This window comes from Podarcis gaigeae (assembly GCF_964106915.1).
Source record: "Podarcis gaigeae genome assembly, chromosome: 5".
NCBI classification, from domain to species: Eukaryota; Metazoa; Chordata; class Lepidosauria; order Squamata; family Lacertidae; genus Podarcis; species Podarcis gaigeae.
Genome location: NC_139681.1, coordinates 61,456,525 through 61,478,188, shown reverse-complemented (window position 1 = coordinate 61,478,188; position 21,664 = coordinate 61,456,525). Strand labels below are relative to the sequence as shown.

Here is a 21,664-nt window from a genome sequence, read left to right as displayed (position 1 = left end):
CAGTAAGTGTATGGCAAAGCACTCAAAGCCATTGGCCTAGCTTACATGTCATAGTTTCTTATTGCGAGCAAGAAAATGTGCGGGTTTCTGAAGTGAATATTGTGGCCGTTTTGCTTCTCCATCCTGCTTCTGCTGCACTATGCAGGACTACGCTTAGTGTTGCAATTTAAGACCGATTTTTTATTTGGAACCTTCTGCATGGAAGGCAAATTCTCTACCACTGAGCTATAGCCCTTCCCCAATCGTGTCACCAAGACTTGTGTTCTTTGCTTCCTGTTTAAATCCATGAGCCAGGGTTAGGGCACAACACTAACCCAAACCATGGGAACAGACCTGGGTAATGTGGCCACTGTAGGACCAGTGGAGGCGCACAGCAGCTATAATATTTCATCTGGGAACTGACATGTTTGCTTGCTCATACTAAGCCACATTTCATAACCCCATATATTGGTTCAACCATTTTCCATATGCTAAAATCCTGACACATTTTCAATATCCGGAATACAATATTCCAGGAAAGTGTGCATAGAGGGCAGCTTTGGAGGTTAGATTACACCTGACTGCACTAGTGAACATTGTGCTATGTTTACAATAATAGCTACTAGGCAGCAGCCTCGTATGTGGGAAGAAACTTGATTCAGTTTGCATTTATAGCCAAATTTATCAAATTCATACTTTCTGAAACAATAACCAAATCATGGTTATCCATCAAAATTCACACTTATCCAGATGTTATGATGCAGTTCTCCAATCAAACAGTGTCCACAAAAATGCATGCATTATAGGCAAGTGTGCATAAAAACGAAAATGTGTAAAAGTAACACACAAAGGTATATTGTATTGGGGAAATTGCTTGCATAAATTTGTATATAAATGTGTACCTAAACATAAAAATATGTTTATTAGGAGAAATTCATTAAAAATGCAAATCATTTTCATTAAGATATTTTTTTTTCATAGCAAATTGCTGCAGAAATGTGGACAAATGAATTTAAGATTGGAAAAACTAGAAACACAAGCAAAATAGGAATTTTTGTTTGGGAAGATGGTAGTGAGGCACATACAGTTCTATAAGGTGCTTGCATTTTATAAAGGCATGCTATAACTATTACAGAATCAGTAATGCACAAACAAGTGCTTATCTTTAGCTCATTAGCAGGCTGGGATGATTTTCAGCCCTAGTAAGGAAGAGATAAAGAGGTTTAAAATAAAGCTGCTTTCTAAATCTTCTGTGTGTTGTCTATGTGCATTGTGAAATCGGGAAGCTTGACATTGTAGAATTGAGGTCCCTTAGATAATGCCCAGCACCGCTGATCTAACCAGTTTCCAATCTGATAATCCAGGTATAACATTCTGGCTCTGGATTCGCTATTGGAAACTTGGCCCCCTAAGCACTAAAATCCCTTTTCCAGATCCGCTACAAATTGCCACCCTGGCCTCTAAAGGGCCTAATGCTTCACCTTAGAGAACAGAAGACCAAGCAAGCTCTATCAGCCTGGATTATGTTGTTTTGTATATTGGGTTAGATTGGGTCTTCATTTTACTGCTCCTTGAAGTTTCTCTTTCCCTCAACCACTGGGGTATTTGGAATTCCACCAGGTATGATATTTTGTTGTTGTTGCAAATTTGCTGCCTAAGGCAGCATTCCTAAGAATGCCTCCATTGAATTTAGTAGGCTACTTCTAAGTAAGCAATGTTTACGATTGTCCTGTAAATGTCCTACTCTTGATTTCTCTGGTGCGAGCAATGCTCATCTCCAGTGAACCCATTGAGACTTGGGGTGCTTCCAGGCTGTCGCCATTTCCATTTGCATTCAACCACATTCCGACAAATTCAGGTTTGTATTGTTATAGTTGCTTGGAAGGCCTTGTGGAACAATCCTGTTTCCCCAGAAGGTTGGACTTTTTTGCTAAAAGGAAAGGGATAGGAAAATGCATGAGAAGTTTAGGATAACGCTTGCTTTGACACAATGTCTTCTAACCTCCTTGCAAACAAATGAGGATGAATGCTCTTAAGTAGGTAATCTGGAAGCACTTTTACTTCAGAAGAAGCATGCCTAGGATGCTTCTGTAATAAATCTTGTGATGAAGTTGATTTATAAGATAATGTGAATATAGAATCAGTCAGGGGCAAAGCACTCCCCACAGAGACACCGCTGTCTGGCTCACCTGGACAGATGGAAAGGAGGTGAGAAGCTCATTTCATTTCTTGAGGATCATGCCCTTGATAACCAACAATATTGCTTCCATCTTGGGACGGAGAGAGAGGGACAATGACAACATGTATACAGGTACTAATGGTTCTCCCCGCCCCCTTACTGCATGTACGGCATTGACACAAGGGGTGGGAATTAACGTATTCTATAAATTGTCATACTTCACTTTTTCAAAAAGAGTATATTTTATAATATTATCTAAACTGCTTTTAAATCCAATAAAGAATATATACGGGGCAGGTATGAGATAAGCATGTAAATGCATTTTAAAAGTGAACACAACTTCTTATTGCTATGACAGTAACACTGTTTGGTTAATCAGTTGTATGCTAATAAGATTATGTAATCATATCAGAATTGTAATTAATAGAATTGTAACTGAAAGATAATGTGTTCAGAATCGCCTAATTAGTTTTTCTACATCATAATTGGACCTTAATTGGAGCATAATTGTTGAGCCAGCCTGATGACATCGCTCAAGAAATAGCTCCCATTAAGGAGGAATAGCTGTTAGACAAATCATTGCTAGCCAATAGCGAAAACAGCAGCTCCTGGCTCCAGTATTCCATCCTGACCACTGCAGTTAGCTCCCTTGGTGTCAAGCAGAAGCACTCCTATTGGATGGTTCCTATGAGATCCTAGCAGGCAGTCACAAATTCTTCAAAAGCTGTTTTGAGTATGTTGTCCTTCCAAAACCTGTGTGTGCTAATATATATACATATATATCATGATGGGTTTACAAATTGCCTCCTTCCGATGATCTGCTTGCTCATCCAAGGAGCAGAGAGGGAATTGTGTGCATGCAAGTACACCCACCCACCCACCCACCCACCTGCCGTGTATAACTGCATTATTCTGACAATAAAATTTCTCACTGTGGCAAAGCAAGCTCCAGCCCTTCTGCCAACTGAGCTATCACTGTAGTGTAGACTATAAACAGACAGTGCTCATACAGAACATAAGTACTGCAGGATAACTGAATTTTTAAGGTTGCTTCCACATTACCTGCTTATTGAGCAGTTATTAAGATTTCTTGCTGCAGAGGTTCTACAACTCTCCATTATTCAATTGCCATTCCACACATTCAAGTGCATTTCTACCAGCCCCTCCAGACTTTGGGGTAGGGGGAGCTGTGGGCGTATTCTGCAACATGTCATTGATGCAATAATAGCGCATTAGTAATGGATTTGTACAGGACTGTCCACACATCATTATCCTTTGAAAGTTGCTTTTCAATGTTTCTCCAGTTTTTCTGCAAAACATTTGCAAATGCAGCCAGTATTGAAAGTGGGATTGTGTATAACCACCCAAATACCCTCATGAGCACAATTCATCAGGAATACATCACAGAAAGGACATTTGGTTGGCCACCTGTCACTTGCCTTACTGGAAAATATATATATATATTAATGGGTTTAATGGCACAAACCTACATTTGCTGGCTTTATTGAATCCATCCTGCAAAATAGTGATAGTCTGGAAGAAACCAAGGTCTGGAAGCAGCCAATATTAACATTTCAACAGCACCACTCAAATCTCAAGCTTGAACCTTTAATACAGGGCTATATGAGTGCCTTTACACACACACACGCACACACACACATATTAGAAGGTTGAGGTTGGTGGAGCCCAGCATCATGATGGGTTTACAAATTGCCTCCTTCCGATGATCTGCTTACTCATCCAAGGAGCAGAGAGGGAATTGTGTGCATGCAAGTATGTGTACAAGAATGAGGTGGGGTGGCATGACATGCCACAAGTAAATGTGACCCTCAGGCCGAGAAAGGCCAGCCACTCCTGCTCTACATGCTATTTTGACTCCTGGGCCACTGTTGAATGCTCCACACAAGGTTACTAAGATTTTCTGCATGCTCTCAGTATGCTTTCAAACCATCCTCAGCTTGTCTTATAGCTGTGTGTCACTTATCTAATGATCCCTTGATGCAAGAAACATTCCTTCTTACCAGGTCACGTAACCGTATTGATGAGTTGCCCCGACACTCCAAAGATGGTCTCTGTTTCTGAAATTTCTTTGAAGAATGTTATGCCTTTTAAGACTCATGTCTACAAGAAGACCTCTCATGACAAAGCTGTGAGTATTTGGACTGGAAGCAGTGTGTTGTTTCAGTGGTAAGCTTCTGATACAGAAGTGCTTCTTTCTAAGAGACAAAAGTACAAGCGATGCTGCCTTGCCAAATGCAAGGGCACTTTTGGGATTCAGTGACAATAACCAGAGCCGGTTCACCCATTAGGCAGGGTGAAGCAGCCACCTCAGGTGGCAGAAACACAAGACATGGTGCCCCACCAATTTTGTTGCCTCCAGAGAAGCAATCCAGATAAGGGAGGCTTCAATGGCAGCAGAACATTCTGCTGCACAGCATTGCCATTGGTCTCCCTCCATTGCTAGGGATGGAGGCAGGCCAGTGGCAAAGCTCTCCATAACACCTCTCTCTCCCCAATACAGCAAGAGGGAGGTGTTGCAGACACACTTGTAGAGTTTGACATACCCCGCCCCCCCCCCCCGGTGGTAAGGCTTTTCAGAGCCTCATCACGTCACCCCATCACAGGGTATGTTTTACCTCAGGAGCCAGAGTGACTTTGCGCACCCCTGGCAAACAGCAGCACAAATGGAGGGAAGCTCGGTGCTCTTATTAAAGAGACAGCACAAACAAAGCAGTCTTTAAGCGAAACAACACAGCAAGAACCAGATGGTATACTTCTGCTATCAGGAGCTCCAGAGTTTGAGAACAGAGAGATGCCGGTTGGCCAGTACACAGTACCCTCTTGATCAGAGCCTACACTGAAGTATATACACCCATCTGAGAGGTGTATATACTCCAGGCCCTTAGTGGCCTCACGCGGTCTGGCCTATTAGCTCAGTTCCTCCCACCTGGTAAGCTAGGCCAATATACCGGGTCAGCATAATCAGCCTTCCAGCGCACCACAAATCAAACCAAGCCCCAAGGTACCAATAAGCAGGGAGGAAGAATTGTACAAACTGATACCTATGTCCTCGAGCAACAAAATGTCTTCCATGTAGGTTTCCCCTACAGATGCTAAGCTTGGAAGCACACCAGAGTTGTAAAAAAAATTAAATAGTAGGCATGGGGGATTTTCATTCAGAATTCGGTGTGCAGCAAGGGGAGGTTTGGTGGCAGCAGCAGGGAGAGCTCATTGGCACCAGTGGAGGCTTCCTCGTCCCCCATGTCAGACCAAGACAATCTCTGATACCAAGCCAGTACAGACCAAGCCGTTCTTTAATTTTTTCCAAGGAGAACCTACTGGTCATTCCACAACCAGCAGATTGTCACTAGGTGAGAGCATGGAAGTAGGCCTTCTTGGTGGAAGCACCCATCCTCTGAAATGCTCTCCCCCAAGTAATTTGTGGAGATAGTAATGACCATCTTACAAATCTGTATTTTTAACCATGTTTTCCTGGACACTGATTCTTAATTTGAAATACCGTATTTTTCTGTGTATTGGACGAGGTTCTTTGACTCAAAAATCACGTCAAAAAACTGGGGTCATCCAATAGGGGCATGGGGGGGGGGAGAAGCGCCGCACCGCCAGCCAGCTCGTTGGGGGGAGCACAACTTTCCCCAATGCTGCGTGTGGCGGGCGCTCCCTGGGTCATTTCCCGCGCGCGCATTGGGAAAGCTTGTGGTAGATGCTTCCTGGGTTGTTTCCCACGCGCGGTGGCATCAGGAGAGGTTGCACTCTCGGGGGAGCACAAATTTCCCCGATGCTGCTGCGTGCAACGGGCGTTCCCTGGGTCGCTTCCCACACATGCTGGCATCTGGGGAGGTTGCGCTCCCGGGAGCGCAACTTCCCCCGATGCCGCTGCGCAAGGGAAACAATCCAGGGAGTGTTTCCTGCCCGCAGCTGCGTGGGGGGGGGAGAGGCTCAACAACTTTGGGCCATCTCCCCTAAAATTGAGCCTGCAAAAATGGGGGGGGTCCTATACATGGGGGCGTCCTATAGACGGAAAAATATGGTATTTTGTTTTGTACAATGCATCCGGACACTCTACTTCTTTTACATTTCTGAGTCCTGATGCATCAAGAGGTTTGAGTAGTCTTGTCTGCCCTGAAGGTGCACTTTTTGCTTGGCATTGGTTTACAACAGAATCACATCCTTAAGTTGAGCTATGAAGCGGCCTTGTCCAATCATGAGTTTCCCTGTCTTCCAGGTTACGGTCTACATAGGCAAGAGAGATTTCATTGACCATGTAGATGAGGTGGAACCTGTGGGTAAGCCCAGCGTGATTTCAAGTTTTAAAAATCCTTTTTACACTTCTTTTTACAAAGCTTGAGTATTCAGTGTCCCAGAATGGCTCCTTTCTGTGTTTTCTCCATACAGATGGTGTGGTGTTGGTTGATCCTGATATTGTAAAGGATAAAAAAGGTCAGATGACTTAATTGGTATTTTAGAGATTTAAGTATTAATATCCAGCTTTAAAGTTAGAATGTCTCTAGATTTATACAAATAAACTCCACTCAGGAAAAGAAAAGGCCCCTGTTGGTTACCAAGCATGTTTTCAGTGGTGTATAAGAGTTATGTCATTGGACCAGATATATACGTAATTCCTCTAGTCCCAAATGTTAGTATAACCACAGTAATTGGTGCCAAATGCATTCACATGTCCATTTTATAAAATCTTCTGTTTGCTCCTAAATGCATGCTGACAAAATCTTTATTAAAATCAGGCTTGAAAGAAGCATTGTATTGCAGCCAGTATAACAGATTGCAAATTGTTCCTGGCTGCAGCATGTCTGTGTTGTGCCCACGATACTTTAGCTGGTTTGCAAATGTGCCCACTGGCCCAAAAAGCTTAGTGACCCCAGCACCTTGCACTTCCCAAGAGAGCAGTGGAAAACCACAGCCATGAAATGAACCCAGCTTCTGACTGTCTTTTGCTAGCTGAGACAGACCTAAAGCGAGCTTGTTTAACCTTGAGCTTTGTCCCAGGCCCTCAGCTTGCAGCTGTCCACTCTCAGACCTTTAAGCACAGACTTTCCATGTGAGCAGATGATACCCCTAGTTGGGTTAGCACAGTGTTTGTAACATTCCTTGTGTCTTCTTCCTAGTGTATGTGACACTCACTTGTGCTTTTCGGTATGGGCAAGAAGATATTGATATAATGGGCTTGACTTTCCGGAAGGACCTCTATTTTTGCATGGTACAGGTATACCCATCGCTAGAAAAACAGAGACCGCTCTCCAGCTTGCAGGAATGCCTACTGAATAAACTGGGTAAAAACGCACATCCTTTTGTGTTAACAGTAAGTATTCTGCGGGGCTCCTCTCAGTTCTGTGACTTGAAAATTTGATAGGAAAGTGGTTAGAAATTAAAAAAAAAATGAAATGATTGAATTAGCAAAATTGACAGCAACAATTAGAATGCAATCTAATCAAAATCTCAAACAGGAATGGAAATGTGTAGAAGAAATACATGACCAAAAAATGCTCCAACAAGAATTTATTGATATGTATAGACTGATTTCACAAAGTTAAGTTAAGCTAAGCTAAGCAGATATATAAGATTGAATGTTTAATTATTAAGATACAAAATTACAACTTCAATAATAAAGTTACAAAAGAATAACAAGGAAGTCACGCACGGGTGGAGGGAAGACACAGGGTAAGAAATAAGAAATGGATAAATGTTGGTACATAATGAAATGTGAAAATATGAATTTACGAATATAATGTATATGTATCAATATGTAAATATTTCATATATGTATTGCAACATTTATAATAAATAAATTAAGTGGGGGAAAAGGAAAGTGGTTAGAAAGTGGCTTTACAGCATATTTTCACTTTAGGTGTCTCCATACATTCATCCCCCCCCCCCGCCCCATATCAACTCTTTGCTTCATATCTAGCAGCAGAATACATGAGGTGGGCAGAATACAGGAGGTGGTTTGAGTAAGGTTGGACCTTCGGCTGGATGTCTCATATTACCTAAGGCAGTGTGCTTTGCAGCACCTTAAGAATGTAAGAAGATCCCTGCAGGATCAGGCCAAAGGCCCATCTAGTCCAGCATCCTCTTCTAGTGTAATGGCCTACCTGGTGCCCACTAGAAGCCTGAAAGCAAGACCTGAGCGCAAAAGCACTTTCCCAACTTTTGATTCCCAGCAAATGGCATTCAGAGGCAGACTGCCTGCTGCTTCTGACAGTGGAGAATGTGGCCATGCCTCAAGAACTAAACTTCTGTGGCAGCTAAACTAACTGTAGCATGCAGTTGAATGACCTGTGTCCAGTGTCTTTTGTCTTCCTCACCCTTACAGATTCCAGACTATCTACCTTGCTCAGTAGGCTTGCAGCATCCCAAGGATGTCGAGAAGGTGAGAACTGTGGGAACAGGATTGTATATATTTACTAAGAAAGTAAAATCCAAGAATTAGCATCTGCTCCCATGTTTTCTCACTGCTGATGAGGTGACATGATGCTCCCTAGTGGAAGATTGTTTCAGGGGAACTGTTTTCCAAGTGGATGTTGGACACAGCTGGTCCCACAGAAATAGACACAAATAACAAGGAAGACAATAACTTTTGCAACACTCTCTTAACAAAAAGTATCAGGCAATACTGGAAAGGAACATGTCGTGTGAAAGTTTGTGTATGGTATTAGATAATATTATGGGTCACCCTAGGAAAGCATAGCTAAGCAAGGGCCTTTTCCCTGTGTGTGGTCTGCTTCTCACCTTCCCAGGCCCAGCAAAACAAGCTCATGTGAAGGTACTCTGTGATGTGCTCAGGCGGAGTACAAGTTTATAAAAACCAAGTGAGCACACCCATTTTAAAATGCATCCTATCTCCTTCCGGTTAAGGCCCAATGGTATGTTTCCTGCTTTAGGCAGAAATGGTGTTGGGATTTCTCAATGAATGTGCACCTGTATTGAAAAGGTCTGTGCATATGACCTATGGCAGATGCATAGGAAGCTTTTATTCCTGTGCAAATTGAAAGTGTGGGGCCCCTGACATGGACTGGGGCCATACTGGGGTGCAGAGAGTTAAAGCACCCTACCCCTATGCGGGTGGCACTGTGGGTTAAACCACAGAGCCTAGGACTTGCCAATCAGAAGGTCGGCGGTTCGAATCCCCATGACAGGGTGAGCTCTCGTTGCTCGGTCCCTGCTCCTGCCAACCTAGCAGTTCAAAAGCACGTCAAAGTGTGAGTAGAGAAATAGGTACTACTCTGGCTGGAAGGTAAACGGCGTTTCCGTGTGCTGCTCTGGTTCACCAGAAGCGGCTTAGTCATGCTAGCCACCTGACCCAGAAGCTGTCTGCGGACAAACGCTGGCTCCCTCGGCCTATAAAGCGAGATGAGCGCGCAACCCCAGAGTCGGTCACAACTGGACCTAATGGTCAGGGGTCCCTTTACCTTTACCTTTACCCCTACCACCACCACCACTAGGGCTGCCATATGTCCGGACATTACCGAGATTCCCACAATGGCAATTTGATGGTTTGTTTGTTTGTTTAACTGCTCTTAAAAGCACAGCTACATAGCTAATGTAACACATAGTTTGACTCTTAAATTGGCTATAGGATGGGTTCATTTACATGCTGATGCTTAATATACTCAAGCCCAACAGCCATAACCTGTCACTCCGTCTTTCCTTGCAGTGCTGCGGGGTGGATTTTGAGGTCAAAGCGTTCTCGACAGAAAATGTGGAAGAGAAGGTTCTCAAGAGGTAACATTTTGTTGGACAGATGTTGGATGGAAAATGGGGGAAATGGAGCAGCTGAATAAGGAGCTATGTTTAATTAACAGCCTGCTCTGAATCTTTGGGCAGGGGGAGAAGAGGAACGGCTACTTACTTTGTGTACCACTCCCTGCACCCTATTGCTGCTTTACCAAGGATGACTTGTAATGGTAGTAAAGACCTTCTGTCACTGCCCTTGGTGCTACCTCTCTTATCCCTATTTCACAGCTTGGCACTACTGCTTCCACAACTGCTCGCCACTGCCAGCAGTTCAGCACAGAAACAAGCCTGTTTTTCTCCCCTTAGGAATTCCGCACGCCTGCTGATCCGCAAAGTCCAGTATGCTCCAGAAGTGACAGGACCCCAGCCTCATGCAGAGACCAGCTGGCATTTTTTCCTGTCAAAGAAACCATTGCACCTGAAGGCATGCCTCAGCAAAGAGGTGAGCTGGTCTTGCATTTGGAAATGAATGCTCTAGCTTTTAAAAAGTGTGCATTTTACATCTCTGAGTTATTTGATCTCCTATTTAAGAGACCACTGCTCAAGGGCTTTGGAACTATTTGCAACAACAGTTCTTCTTGGGAGAAACTGGGGACAGATCCACAGCATACATTTAAAGGGCATCCAGTGCACATTTAAAGCACATGGCTTCCCTTAAAGACTCCTGGGAACTGCAGTTTAAGGGTGCTGATAACTGTAGTTCTGTGAGGAGAAACAACATTTCCCTGGACTCTTTGAGGGGGAAAACCATGTGCTTTAAACATTCATGGGATATGCTTTAAATGTATGGTATGGATCAGCCTTTGGATGTCTAGTATATTAAAGCCTTCTGCTGACTCTCAGTAGATATAAACAAGGCTTTCCTACAGAGGCTGACCATGCAAATGCATAGAAGATGAAAGATGTATTATGTAGACCAGATGAACCCTCCTGCTAAGTCAGTCCAATTGTTCCAGGTCTTCTACCACGGTGAGGCAATCCCTGTTACGGTGACTGTGATCAACAATTCTGATAAGGTGGTTAAGAAGATCAGTGTGTCAGGTAAAATGCTAATTTTCCCATAATGCCATGAGATGTTTGTTAGCAGGAAATAGCAGGATAGAAGGATTGAGCATCCGTGATTATTTATGCCCACAATGCTATTGAGGGAGTCACACACAATTCCACTTTCAATATGATTTGCACCTGCAACATTGGGGGGGGGGGGTTCATCGTCACACTGCTCCATTTCCAATCAGTGTATATCCCATAACTCCCTCCTGATATCTCGTAATTTTTTATGCCAGAGATGTTCTGGTTTCTTTTTGTCCTGCTTTTGTTGCACTACAGCCCCACTGACAGCACTAGGGAAGCATCACTAAACAAACTAAAGCAGAATCAAATCACCGCTAATGTACTATTACAGTATTTTGTCAAGAATATGTGGCAGAATACACCTGCAACAAATCAGCAATCTAGAGGGGTCCATAATATAATAACAGGCAGTGATGGTGGGGTTGGGATAACCCAGCACTTTCGGTGTGAAAGGATCTCCACTTAGTTTTGCAAGAACTGCTATTGCTTATTGCCTTGGAAGCATGTTTCCCTGCACTCTGCCAAAGCAAAATTACTACCAGTCCATACTTTTGTATATGATGCCACAAACAAGAGAGTAGAGGTGAACAGAGGCATAAAGAGAAGTGACAACTTCCTTCAGAATGCTCAGAAGAATTATGGGAAATAGGCTAGACCCTCTTGGCTTTCCAGTTGTTAATTTCCCATCTCGTTCCCTCCTCAGTGGAACAAGTTGCCAATGTGGTCCTGTACTCCAGTGATTTCTACACCAAGACAGTAGCTCTGGAAGAGGCAGAGTGAGTACATCCTAAGCTGTTCTGCCAGTTTCACCTTCTGTTACATTCCCTTTAGCTGCCTACCTCACTGGAACATAGAAATTCACACCTATACATTGTGTTGCTTCCTGATTTCTCTCTGGCAGAGGTCTAACTTTGCATCTTTCTGCTATGATGTATATTTTTCCCCCCCTCACTTCTTCAACTGTGGTCTCATGTTTTGTGCCCCCTCATCTGGATCCTACTGAAGTTGGAAGGTTGAATTTTGGCCAGCTATTTTTCTGTTCCAGAATTAAACTTGTATTCTATTTAATCCCCTGCAATGTGTATTCCAGGGAAAAGATACAGCCCAACTGCATCATCTCAAAGACTATAACAGTTCTGCCTTTGCTGTCAAACAATCGAGTAAAACTAGGCATAGCCCTGGATGGGAAGCTAAAAGATGAAGACACCAACTTGGCTTCTAGTACAATGTGAGTTGAATATGTATAGACATATAACCCATTTGCAGCAGAAAACTGTAGGTTTCTCCCCTCAGTCTGGATTCATTCATGCTCATCCTCAAGATGCTGCTTTCCACCTAGATTAATTCTAGATCCTGAGTATGCTACCTTGATATGCATTTGAAAATCTTCCCCTTCCTTAAGTTACCCACACCTTTTCCTCCCTGCACGTGCCACAAATGAAGGAAGAAGGAGTTGATGATTATGATCTTGGCATATCACTTGGAGAGCCAGTGTGGTGTAGTGGTTAAGAGCGGTAGACTCGTAATCTGGGGAACCGGGTTTGCGTCTCCGCTCCTCCACATGCAGCTGCTGGGTGACCTTGGGCTAGTCACACTTCTTTGAAGTCTCTCAGCCCCACTCACCTCACAGAGTGTTTGTTGTGGGGGAGGAAGGGAAAGGAGAATGTTAGCCGCTTTGAGACTCCTTCGGGTAGTGATAAAGCGGGATATCAAATCCAACCTCTTCTTCATATGACCACAACATCATTGGGTACCATCATTGGTACCGACTACATCCATTTTCAAATGGACACACAGCAGGGTAATGCAAAATAAATGTTTATTTTCAAAATGAAGCCAGTTTCCTCAGAAGTACTTTTCATGGTCAAAAAATTAGATCTAAATTGTTTGTGGACTACATACAAAAAAAAATTACTCAATCCCCACTGATTCTGGAATAAAATGTTGCATGTATACAGTCTGTGGAATATTGAAATAGGATATCTTCTATTGCTGTGTTAAGCAAGAAATGTAAGTTCAGAAGCTTCCTGTATGCTTAGTTGAATTCACCCTAGGATTCATCTTGCCTTGGAACCTTCTCAATTAGTGTAACAGCCCTGGGAGGATCCTCCTTCCTGTTGGACAGTAACTTGCTTCAATTGCATGTCATAATCCTACTCTTTTCATCCCCAATAGTATTAAAGATGGGCTAGACAAGACAGTTCTGGGGATCCTGGTTGCTTACAAGATAAAGGTGAAGCTCACTGTCTCAGGGTAAGAGAGGTTTTCAGTATCCTGTAGTTAAAAGTTTTTAGATTCAGGTAGGTAGCCGTGTTGGTCTGACGCAGTCGAAATATATAAAAAAAATAATAAATTGTCCAGTAGCACATTAGAAACCACCTAAGTTTGTTCTTGGTATAAGTTTTCGTGTGCAGGTATCTGAAGAAGTGTGCATGCACACGAAAGCTTATACCAAGAACAAACTTAGTTGGTCTCTAAGGTGCTACTAATGGACGCGGGTGGTGCTGTGGGTTAAACCACAGAGCCTAGGGCTTGCCGATCAGAAGATCAGCGGTTCGAATCCCCGCAACGGGGTGAGCTCCTGTTGCTCAGTCCCTGCTCCTCCCAACCTAGCAGTTCGAAAGCACATCAAAGTGCAAGTAGATAACTAGGTACTGCTCCAGTGGGAAGGTAAACGGCGTTTCCGTGCGCTGCTCTGGTTCGCCAGAAGTGGCTTAGTCATGCTGGCCACATGACCCGGAAGCTGTACGCCGTCTCCCTCGGCCAATAAAGCGAGATGAGCGCCCACAACCCCAGAGTCGGCCACGAATGGACCTAATGGTCAGGGGTCCCTTTACATTTACCTTTAAGGTGCTACTGGACAATTTTTTAATTTTTTTCTATATTAAAAGTTTTTGTAATAGGTGCTTTTGTTTTGTTAGAGTAAGATGAGTCATGGCAACAAAATGAGGATGCGGCATCCTCATTACTTTAGATTATACAGTGGTACCTTCGTTTACAACCATAATTCGTTCCAGAGGTCTGGTTGTAAACCAAAACAGGTTGTAACCTAAGGAGCTCTTTCACCAATGGGGCCTCCCCCCCAAAATTGGTTGTAATCCAAAAAAAGGGGCACACACTTCCGGGTTTGACGTAGTTGTAATCCAAAACGGTTGTAATCCAAAGCGGTTGCAAACCAAGGTACCACTGTATAGCCAATTCTAACACATTGGTTCCATGCTTAATAAATTAGCTATATTGTAAAATGGTGAATATTTGTATGAATGTTCTTCATTAAAAGTAAGTAGATGCTGCCAAGCCAAATGAAGAAGGAATACTTGAATGATGTGGAATGGGATAATGCATTGCAAGCATGGATAATTCTGAGCTACATTCTGTATGAAGAGGATATGAAATATGTCTGACTTTGCTGTGGAATTTTGTAAGCTTTGATTGTTTTTATTTTATTTGATTATATCTTAGCCTGCTGGGAGATTTCATTTCCAGGTAAATCTGTAAGATTTTCTCTGCCCCCCCCCCATTGCTCTTGCAACACTTGATTATATTGCTAGGCTTATTTGAAAATGGATCTTCTCTTTTTACCCTTATTATACATTATACCTTTTAAAGCACATTCTTAGCTGCCGCCACCCCCGAGAATTCTGGGCACTATAGTTTGTTTAAGGGTTGCTAGGAATTGTAACTCTGTGAGAGTTAGACAACAGTGCCCAGAATTCTTTGAGGGAAAGAATGCGCTTCGAATGTGCTTTAAAGGTACAGTGTGTTCACAGTCTTAGCTTAATAACTATGAGCTTCCACCACGGACTAGGCCCAATATTCTGTGTATGAGGTATATTTACTCACAGAGGAGTGAACACTAATACTTCTACAATATACCTTTTCTCTGAATTCCCATCCTTTGTTCACTTCCTTTTATTGAGCATCCAGATTATTGAGCATCCAGATCATTGACTTCCAGTGTTGTTAGGCAAGTTTCTTTAGTGTGTTCACCTTTCATGCCCTCCCCAACAGGACACGATTTTCTGGTGGGAGTTTCTTGGGTAATAAACGAAAACTGCAGTGCCAGCCCCTTCAGTGGTTACAGACAGTGTGGAAAAGTGAAAGTGACAGTCAAGGTGGAACATTTCAAATTGCCTACTGTATAAGAAATTGCCAATAAACTAGCAAGAGCAGAGTTATTTTCAGTCCTTCATGCTAGTAGTGGTTTTCGTCAAATTTAACTGGATAACAAGTATTCTCGTTTGTTAACCCATTGTCAGCACTTGTGTAGTAACAGAAACCAGGCACTGGTCATTAATTATTGTATTTGTATTCTATCATTATTTACTCACTTAATGCATTTATATCTTACCTTTCTATAGTAAAAATCACACTGCTTTCAAATAAAAATATAAACTACATCAAGAATTAATAGCAAAAGAATGCAGCAGGAGGAAAGCAATCATAATAAAAAAGTGTTAGCAACAATCACCTTGGGAACAATTTGATTGAAAGGTGGGGTAGAAATAGACCCAGGGCCTTTCCCATCTGCACCCTGGACTCTTATGCCTTTACAAGAAACACTTTGCTGATTTTCCAAATACTTGTGGAGGATTATAGGTAAAGGGTAGCATTCAACAAAGCCAGGCATAGGCAAACTCGGCCCTCCATATGTTTTTGGGACTACAACTCCCATCATCCCTGACCACTGGTCCTGTTAGCTAGGGATGATGGGAGTTGTAGTTCCAAAGCATCTGGCGTGCCGAGTTTGCCTATGCCTGAACTAAGCTTTATTCAGAGCAGACTCACTGGAATTAATGGACCTAACTTAGTCATGTTCATTAATTTCAGCAGGACTACTCTGAGTTAAATAGCCCCCCATAGATTTAGATCTGGGTAATCCCTGGATAAAGGGACGCGGGTGGCGCTGTGGTCTAAACCACAGAACCTAGGGCTTGCTGATCAGAAAGTGAGCGGTTTGAATCCCTGCAACGGGGTGAGCTCCCATTGCTCGGTCCCTGCTCTTGCCAACCTAGCAGTTCGAAAGCACGTCAAAGTGCAAGTAGATAAATAGGTACCACTCTGGCCGGAAGGTAAATGGTGTTTCCGTGTGCTGCTCTGGTTTAGCCAGAAGAGGCTTAGTCATGCTGGCCACATGACCCGGAAGCTGTACGCCGGCTCCCTCAGCCAATAAAGCGAGATGAGTGCCGCAACCCCAGAGTCGTCCATGACTGTACCTAATGGTCAGGGTCCCTTTACTTTTACCTTTAATGACTGGATAAACCAAATAGTGTGGGGAACTGCTAAGGTTGTTTGGTGCTATGTAGGTATCATTGTACTTTCTTTCCTCTCTCCACACAGTGAGGTGGCCATGGAACTGCCCTTCCGTCTCATGCACCCCAAGCGAGAGGAGGTAAACACAACAGGTCAGTAGGATATCATTGCCCTTGCTTGGGGCATTGTTTATAATATTCTGATGATACCCTTAAGTCTTTTTTAAAAGCTAGAAGATTATTTTTTCCATTGAAATGGTAAGCAGCTCTAAGGGAGATTTTAATCACAGGGAGGGGTGTTTTCAGATGGTGTAGAAAGAGGGATGCTATTAGATGGTTCTCCTTTCATATTTCCCAGTAGAAGTTCTTGTGCTCTTGAAGCACAATCCTATGCATATCTCCTCAAAAGTCCCATTGAGTTCAGTGGAGCTTGCTCTACCCTGAAATCTTTTGTGTATGTGTGCTCTCACATTTATGCTTGCAATAACTTTCTTATTAAGAAAAAATCAGGTGCAGGGAACCTTTGACGCTCCAGATGTGGTTGGACTCCAACTCCCATCAGCCACAGCTAATGATCAAAGATATGGGAGGCATAGTTCAGCAGCACTTGGAGAGCCAACAATTCTCTAGCTCTGCTCTAATTGCATCGCAGAGCTGGTGGAATTCAAACTTCAATCAATCAATTTGGAATCCAGTCATATGAGCAATCCTAACTTGTTTCATGTTTCCTCTGGAATTACTTTCCTCAGTTAGTACCAAAACTTGGTATGATATTGGACAAGTCAGTTAGGTTTCAGTTTGCATCTGTACAATGCACACAATAACACCTCCTGCTTCAAAGAAACAGAATGGAATGTTCAAAGTTTAATAAAACAATAATTTTGAGGTCTACTACAAATCAACTAGCACAAGGATTAAACTGAACCTTTGTTTTGTAATATTTTGGCTGGCATGATTAAGGTATTGTCCAAATATGGTTTTTGATTTTTTGTTGATGGTAAGGAATATTTTGGTGCAATGAGAGCAGCTGTACAAGCTTTGAGACCACTACACACTACACCAGTGTGGTGTAGTGGTTAAGAGCGATAGACTCGTAATCTGGGGAACCGGTTTCGTGTCCCCGCTCCTCCACATGCAGCTGCTGGGTGACCTTGGGCTAGTCACACTTCTCTGAAGTCTCTCAGCCCCACTCACCTCACAGACTGTTTGTTGTGGGGGAGGAAGGGAAAGGAGAATGTTAGCCGCTTTGAGACTCCTTTGGGTAGTGATAAAGCAGGATATCAAATCCAAACTCCTCTTCTTCTTCATGATTGCCATAAATTTGTGGTTCAATGAAAATCCATTGAAGAGAATGAAACTGTGCTTATTCTTAGGACTTTCTTTCTCTCTCCTCCTTTCACCTCAGTACACATAGAGGCACAGATTGTTATCTCTCCTTTCCAAGCTTTATGCATGGCCCAAGGAGCCTGGGTCACTGACTTATTGTCAGGTCACACACCTGTTGCATAGTTGTACCTGGAGGGCACTGTAACTTACACTTTCCCCTTCAAATGGACTTTACAATATTTGCCAACTACTTTAAGGAATCAAAATCAAGACAATGTATTTAGTTAAGCCTTTCTCCCGCTTTTCTTCTCAATGCGCACCAATGACTACAGGAAAAGAAAAGTAAGTATTGTTTTATTATATTTCTAGCCAACTCTGCCCTGAAATCCTTATTCCTTCATGAGCAATGACTTTGTTCATAAACAAACATTATTAAAGTTGCAGCATGAGGACAGTGGAAATTGATTCTGTTTCACGGCTGGATTCAGCTCAGAGCTTTCTGCATTTTAAGGCATACAGACACTGAGAAGCTACAGCTGCGTGATATAGCAGAGTGAAGTATTTGCAGCTATTGTCTCACAAGATGTTGATAGATATTATATAGCTGGAATCCTACATATGTGTACCTGTAAATAGGACCTACTCACAAGTAAGCATGTATGAAATTGCAGTCTAATAGCAAAATTATATCACATTGCATAGAACTGGACTGTAAAAAGTCTATACAAACATTATTTTCCTTAGAATGTGCTCCATGAAATCTAATGGGATTTACATATAGGGGAAATATGCATGGAATTGGACTGTTAGTCTTATATTGCCCCAGTTGCCCAATGCCCTAGTTATAGTCAGAAGATAGGGTTCAGTGGGATGACCTGCTAAACTTCTGTCTAAGCTGATGTGGGCATTCTTATGTCTGCTGCTGAATGATTGCATGGTTTAATCATTTTGTTTTATTATTTATGCTACATACTACATATAGTGGCAAGTGCTGTTCAATTTGATTCTGCTATTAGTGCTCTGCCCTGGGATCTTATTGGATGAAGGGCAGTCTTAAAAATCTAAATAAATGAATACTGCAAGAGATGCTAAAGTGCATTTTTGTCATAGCTGTCAACTTACAGATTTGAAAATAAGGGACCAGCAGCCAAAATAAGGGATTTTAGTCAACCAGTTAAAAGGGACCAGATAATTTTGGAGAGCAGCGCCAGTTTCTAGCCCTTCGTTTCCAGAGGTTGCTGCTCAAGACACCAGCCGGTGAAACACTGCAATTAAATAACTACAAGCAGCAACCACTTTTCGCGCAAAACGAAGTCCAAGCTACGAAGCTGCTGCTGCAGTTCTGTATCTTTTCTCTCATGCTTCATCTGCAGCTCTCAATTCCATCAGGTGTGTGTGTGTGGGGGGGGGAAATAGTGCCCGAAGTAAACCCGCAGATCAGACCATCTATGCTAGTCTACCACTACAAATCTATGGGAGAGGCGCTTGTGGTCCTTCCCTTGTAGCCCTTGGAACACCTGCCCATGCCTCCGCCTCCTCCTCTTCCTCCTCTCTCTGAACTGCTTTCTCTATGGTTGCCCTCGCTCTCCTCTCAAGGCTCCTCATCAATTCATAGACCATGCCAGGCTGCCCATCTCATTCGGGTCCTTCGGCGGCACAGCCGCAGTATGGCCTAGCGGGAGCAGGAGTGGCGGTGACGGGCAGAGCGGAGGCCCCAGGCAGAGACTCTCTGTTCAGCGGCCACGAGGAGGAGGATGGCGGAAGGCCGGAGGCTCCCACCAGTCCCGGCAGGGAGGGGCTCCCGGGGGCCGAGGCTGGTGAGAGGAGGCTGGAGGGGGGCAGGCCGGGCAGCCAAGCAACACAGTTGTAGCCTCCCTCCTCCCTGGCCGGCAGGGAGGGAGGGAGAGGAGCTGCTTTGAAACCCGGGAAATTTAAGGGACATCCATCAATAAGGGACAGCAGCGGGACATGGCGCTGGGATAAGGGACTGTCCCTCCAAATAAGGGATGCTTGACAGCTATGATTTTTGTGTTGTGTGAAAATGATGTAAAGTGTAAACTGACTGTGTGCTAGTCTAAACATTCCAAAGAAAAATAGAGCTTCACAATGCAGAGGTATCCAAATATTAAGAAGAATGCAATTTTGAAAGCAGACTTTATCTTTTCTTAGTGACCTCATGTTTGAGGAGTTCTCTCGTCAGCAGCTGAAAGATGAGGATGAGAAGGCGGAATCTCTAAATGATGAATGACAGAAAAAGGAGGCTGAGCCAGCTGTGGAAGCCACACAATTTGTGTCTAATGGCAAACACAGAGGGAAGTAATTCTATTAAACAGCAGGAGAGTTTTCTTTTTTTATGTCAGTTAACACTGGTCTTCCCTCCCTTTTTTAGAATAAAGAAACGGAATACTTGAGATGATTGTGGTGGTGGTTTTTATTTAAATCAGTTGCCTCACTATAAACATCTAGTTGCAGCATGAAGAGTGTATTCCAGTATTATTTGTTTAGAAAATAAAAAACTGCTTAGCATAACAAACCCATGTCCCTGAATTAAATGGAAGGCTGGGGGTGCTACTTTGTTTGCTTGAACTTTAAAAAAGGAACGAACTGAAACCATTCACCCTACAAAAAAGAACTTGAAAGTGCTTCATCTATTACATTTTGTATGTGTTCATATAACAATATTAAATATGTTGGAGGCTATAAGCATGTGTTTGTATTGATCATCGGCATTACATCTGTCGGTGTGTGTGAGGGAGTAACAATTGACCACAGCACCTTGCTTTATGTACATATAGTGGCAAATACAGGTTTGCTGCCATTTAACTTGTAATGCAACCATTCTGGGCCTAGTTCCCGGCCATCTCTTATGAGGTAGAGGTATGGAGTATTTTACTATGCGTAAAATGCAAGAATCTGAAAGAATGTATGTGCTGGTGAATGAGGGCAAGACTGTATTCAGCGCCTTACAAGCCTGATCTATAAAATCCAGTAAAACAGATTATATGTGTGCATGCACTGTTTTTTTAATAGCACATAAATGGAGCGAAAATAATCTTTGTAAAAACAACAACACAGCATGTCAGTTTTTGTATCTGATCTGTTTGTACTATAAATATGCTGGTCTCCCTAGCTGAGAACCTCCATTTTAGCAGTGGTTTCAAGGGAAATGCTGTGGTTTCAACATAAGATGTCAGGTGTGGAGTGGATGTGCACGGTTTGAGGAAAGTGGCATTGCAAGCCAAACTGAGACAACTGATAAGCCCTAGCAGATGCCACTATGTTCCCTTTTTATGTTTGGAGGGAAGGTGAGCAGGTTAATGTACACTAGGGAGCTGCTATAGTTTACCGTGGTGCCTCGCAAGACGAAATTAATTCGTTCCGCGAGTTGTTTCGTATTGTGATTTTTTCGTCTTGCGGAGCGCGGATTCGCTGGGTATTAACGGCTTTAAGAAAGGGAAAATCGTCTTGCGAAGCAACGCAAAAAACAACAACAACCCTTTCGTCTTGCGAGGCATTCGTCTTGCGAGGCATTCGTCTTGCGAGGTACCACTGTACAGTATAAATTTAAGAATTTATGGCAGTTTAAGAATTATGACAGTTAATGGCCTTTTAGGCTTCCTCCATGTGACTAGTTCTCTTTTTGAATAATAAGGATTATATGTCACGGGGGGGGGGGATCAGGATTTTGGGGATACTTAGGTGGGGCATGGGCAAGAAAAAGGTTGGGAACCACTGCTTTCAACTCTTCAATTCTATAATTCAGGTTTATGTCTCCGATTCAGAAGTTGTGGTATTCATGGTATGGACCATACAATGCCTGTTGTGTCAAGTGCCCTTTCATGCTGTTTGATGAATGCCATGTACTTTGTGAAATTCCTACACAGAAGGTACTTCTAACATGCAGCATATGTAATAGCTGCATAACAGCAAAATAAACATGTATTGGTTGTTGGGTGAAATAATCTACAAGCAGGTTGCCTGCTTTTTTTGGTTTTATGTGCTAAAAGATTATGACTTGCAAGTTCTGTAATGAGTGTATGAACACAGGGTACAGTGCCATATCTTCATATACAGTGGTACCTCA

General features: G+C 43.0%; 1 protein-coding gene across 1 annotated transcript; it reads left to right on the top strand.

Moving 5' to 3' along the window:
- Window positions 1-953: 953 nt before the first annotated feature.
- Window positions 954-20,269, top strand: SAG (S-antigen visual arrestin). The gene is made up of 15 exons (XM_083741737.1): window positions 954-1,599; window positions 4,183-4,307; window positions 6,405-6,465; window positions 6,575-6,619; window positions 7,303-7,496; window positions 8,508-8,564; window positions 9,849-9,916; window positions 10,235-10,370; window positions 10,885-10,969; window positions 11,706-11,778; window positions 12,093-12,230; window positions 13,178-13,255; window positions 14,465-14,488; window positions 16,343-16,407; window positions 19,750-20,269. The coding sequence occupies exons 2-15, from the start codon at window positions 4,200-4,202 to the stop codon at window positions 19,785-19,787; spliced, it is 1,170 nt and encodes a 389-aa protein (XP_083597863.1). The 5' UTR covers window positions 954-1,599; window positions 4,183-4,199; the 3' UTR covers window positions 19,788-20,269.
- Window positions 20,270-21,664: the final 1,395 nt, after the last annotated feature.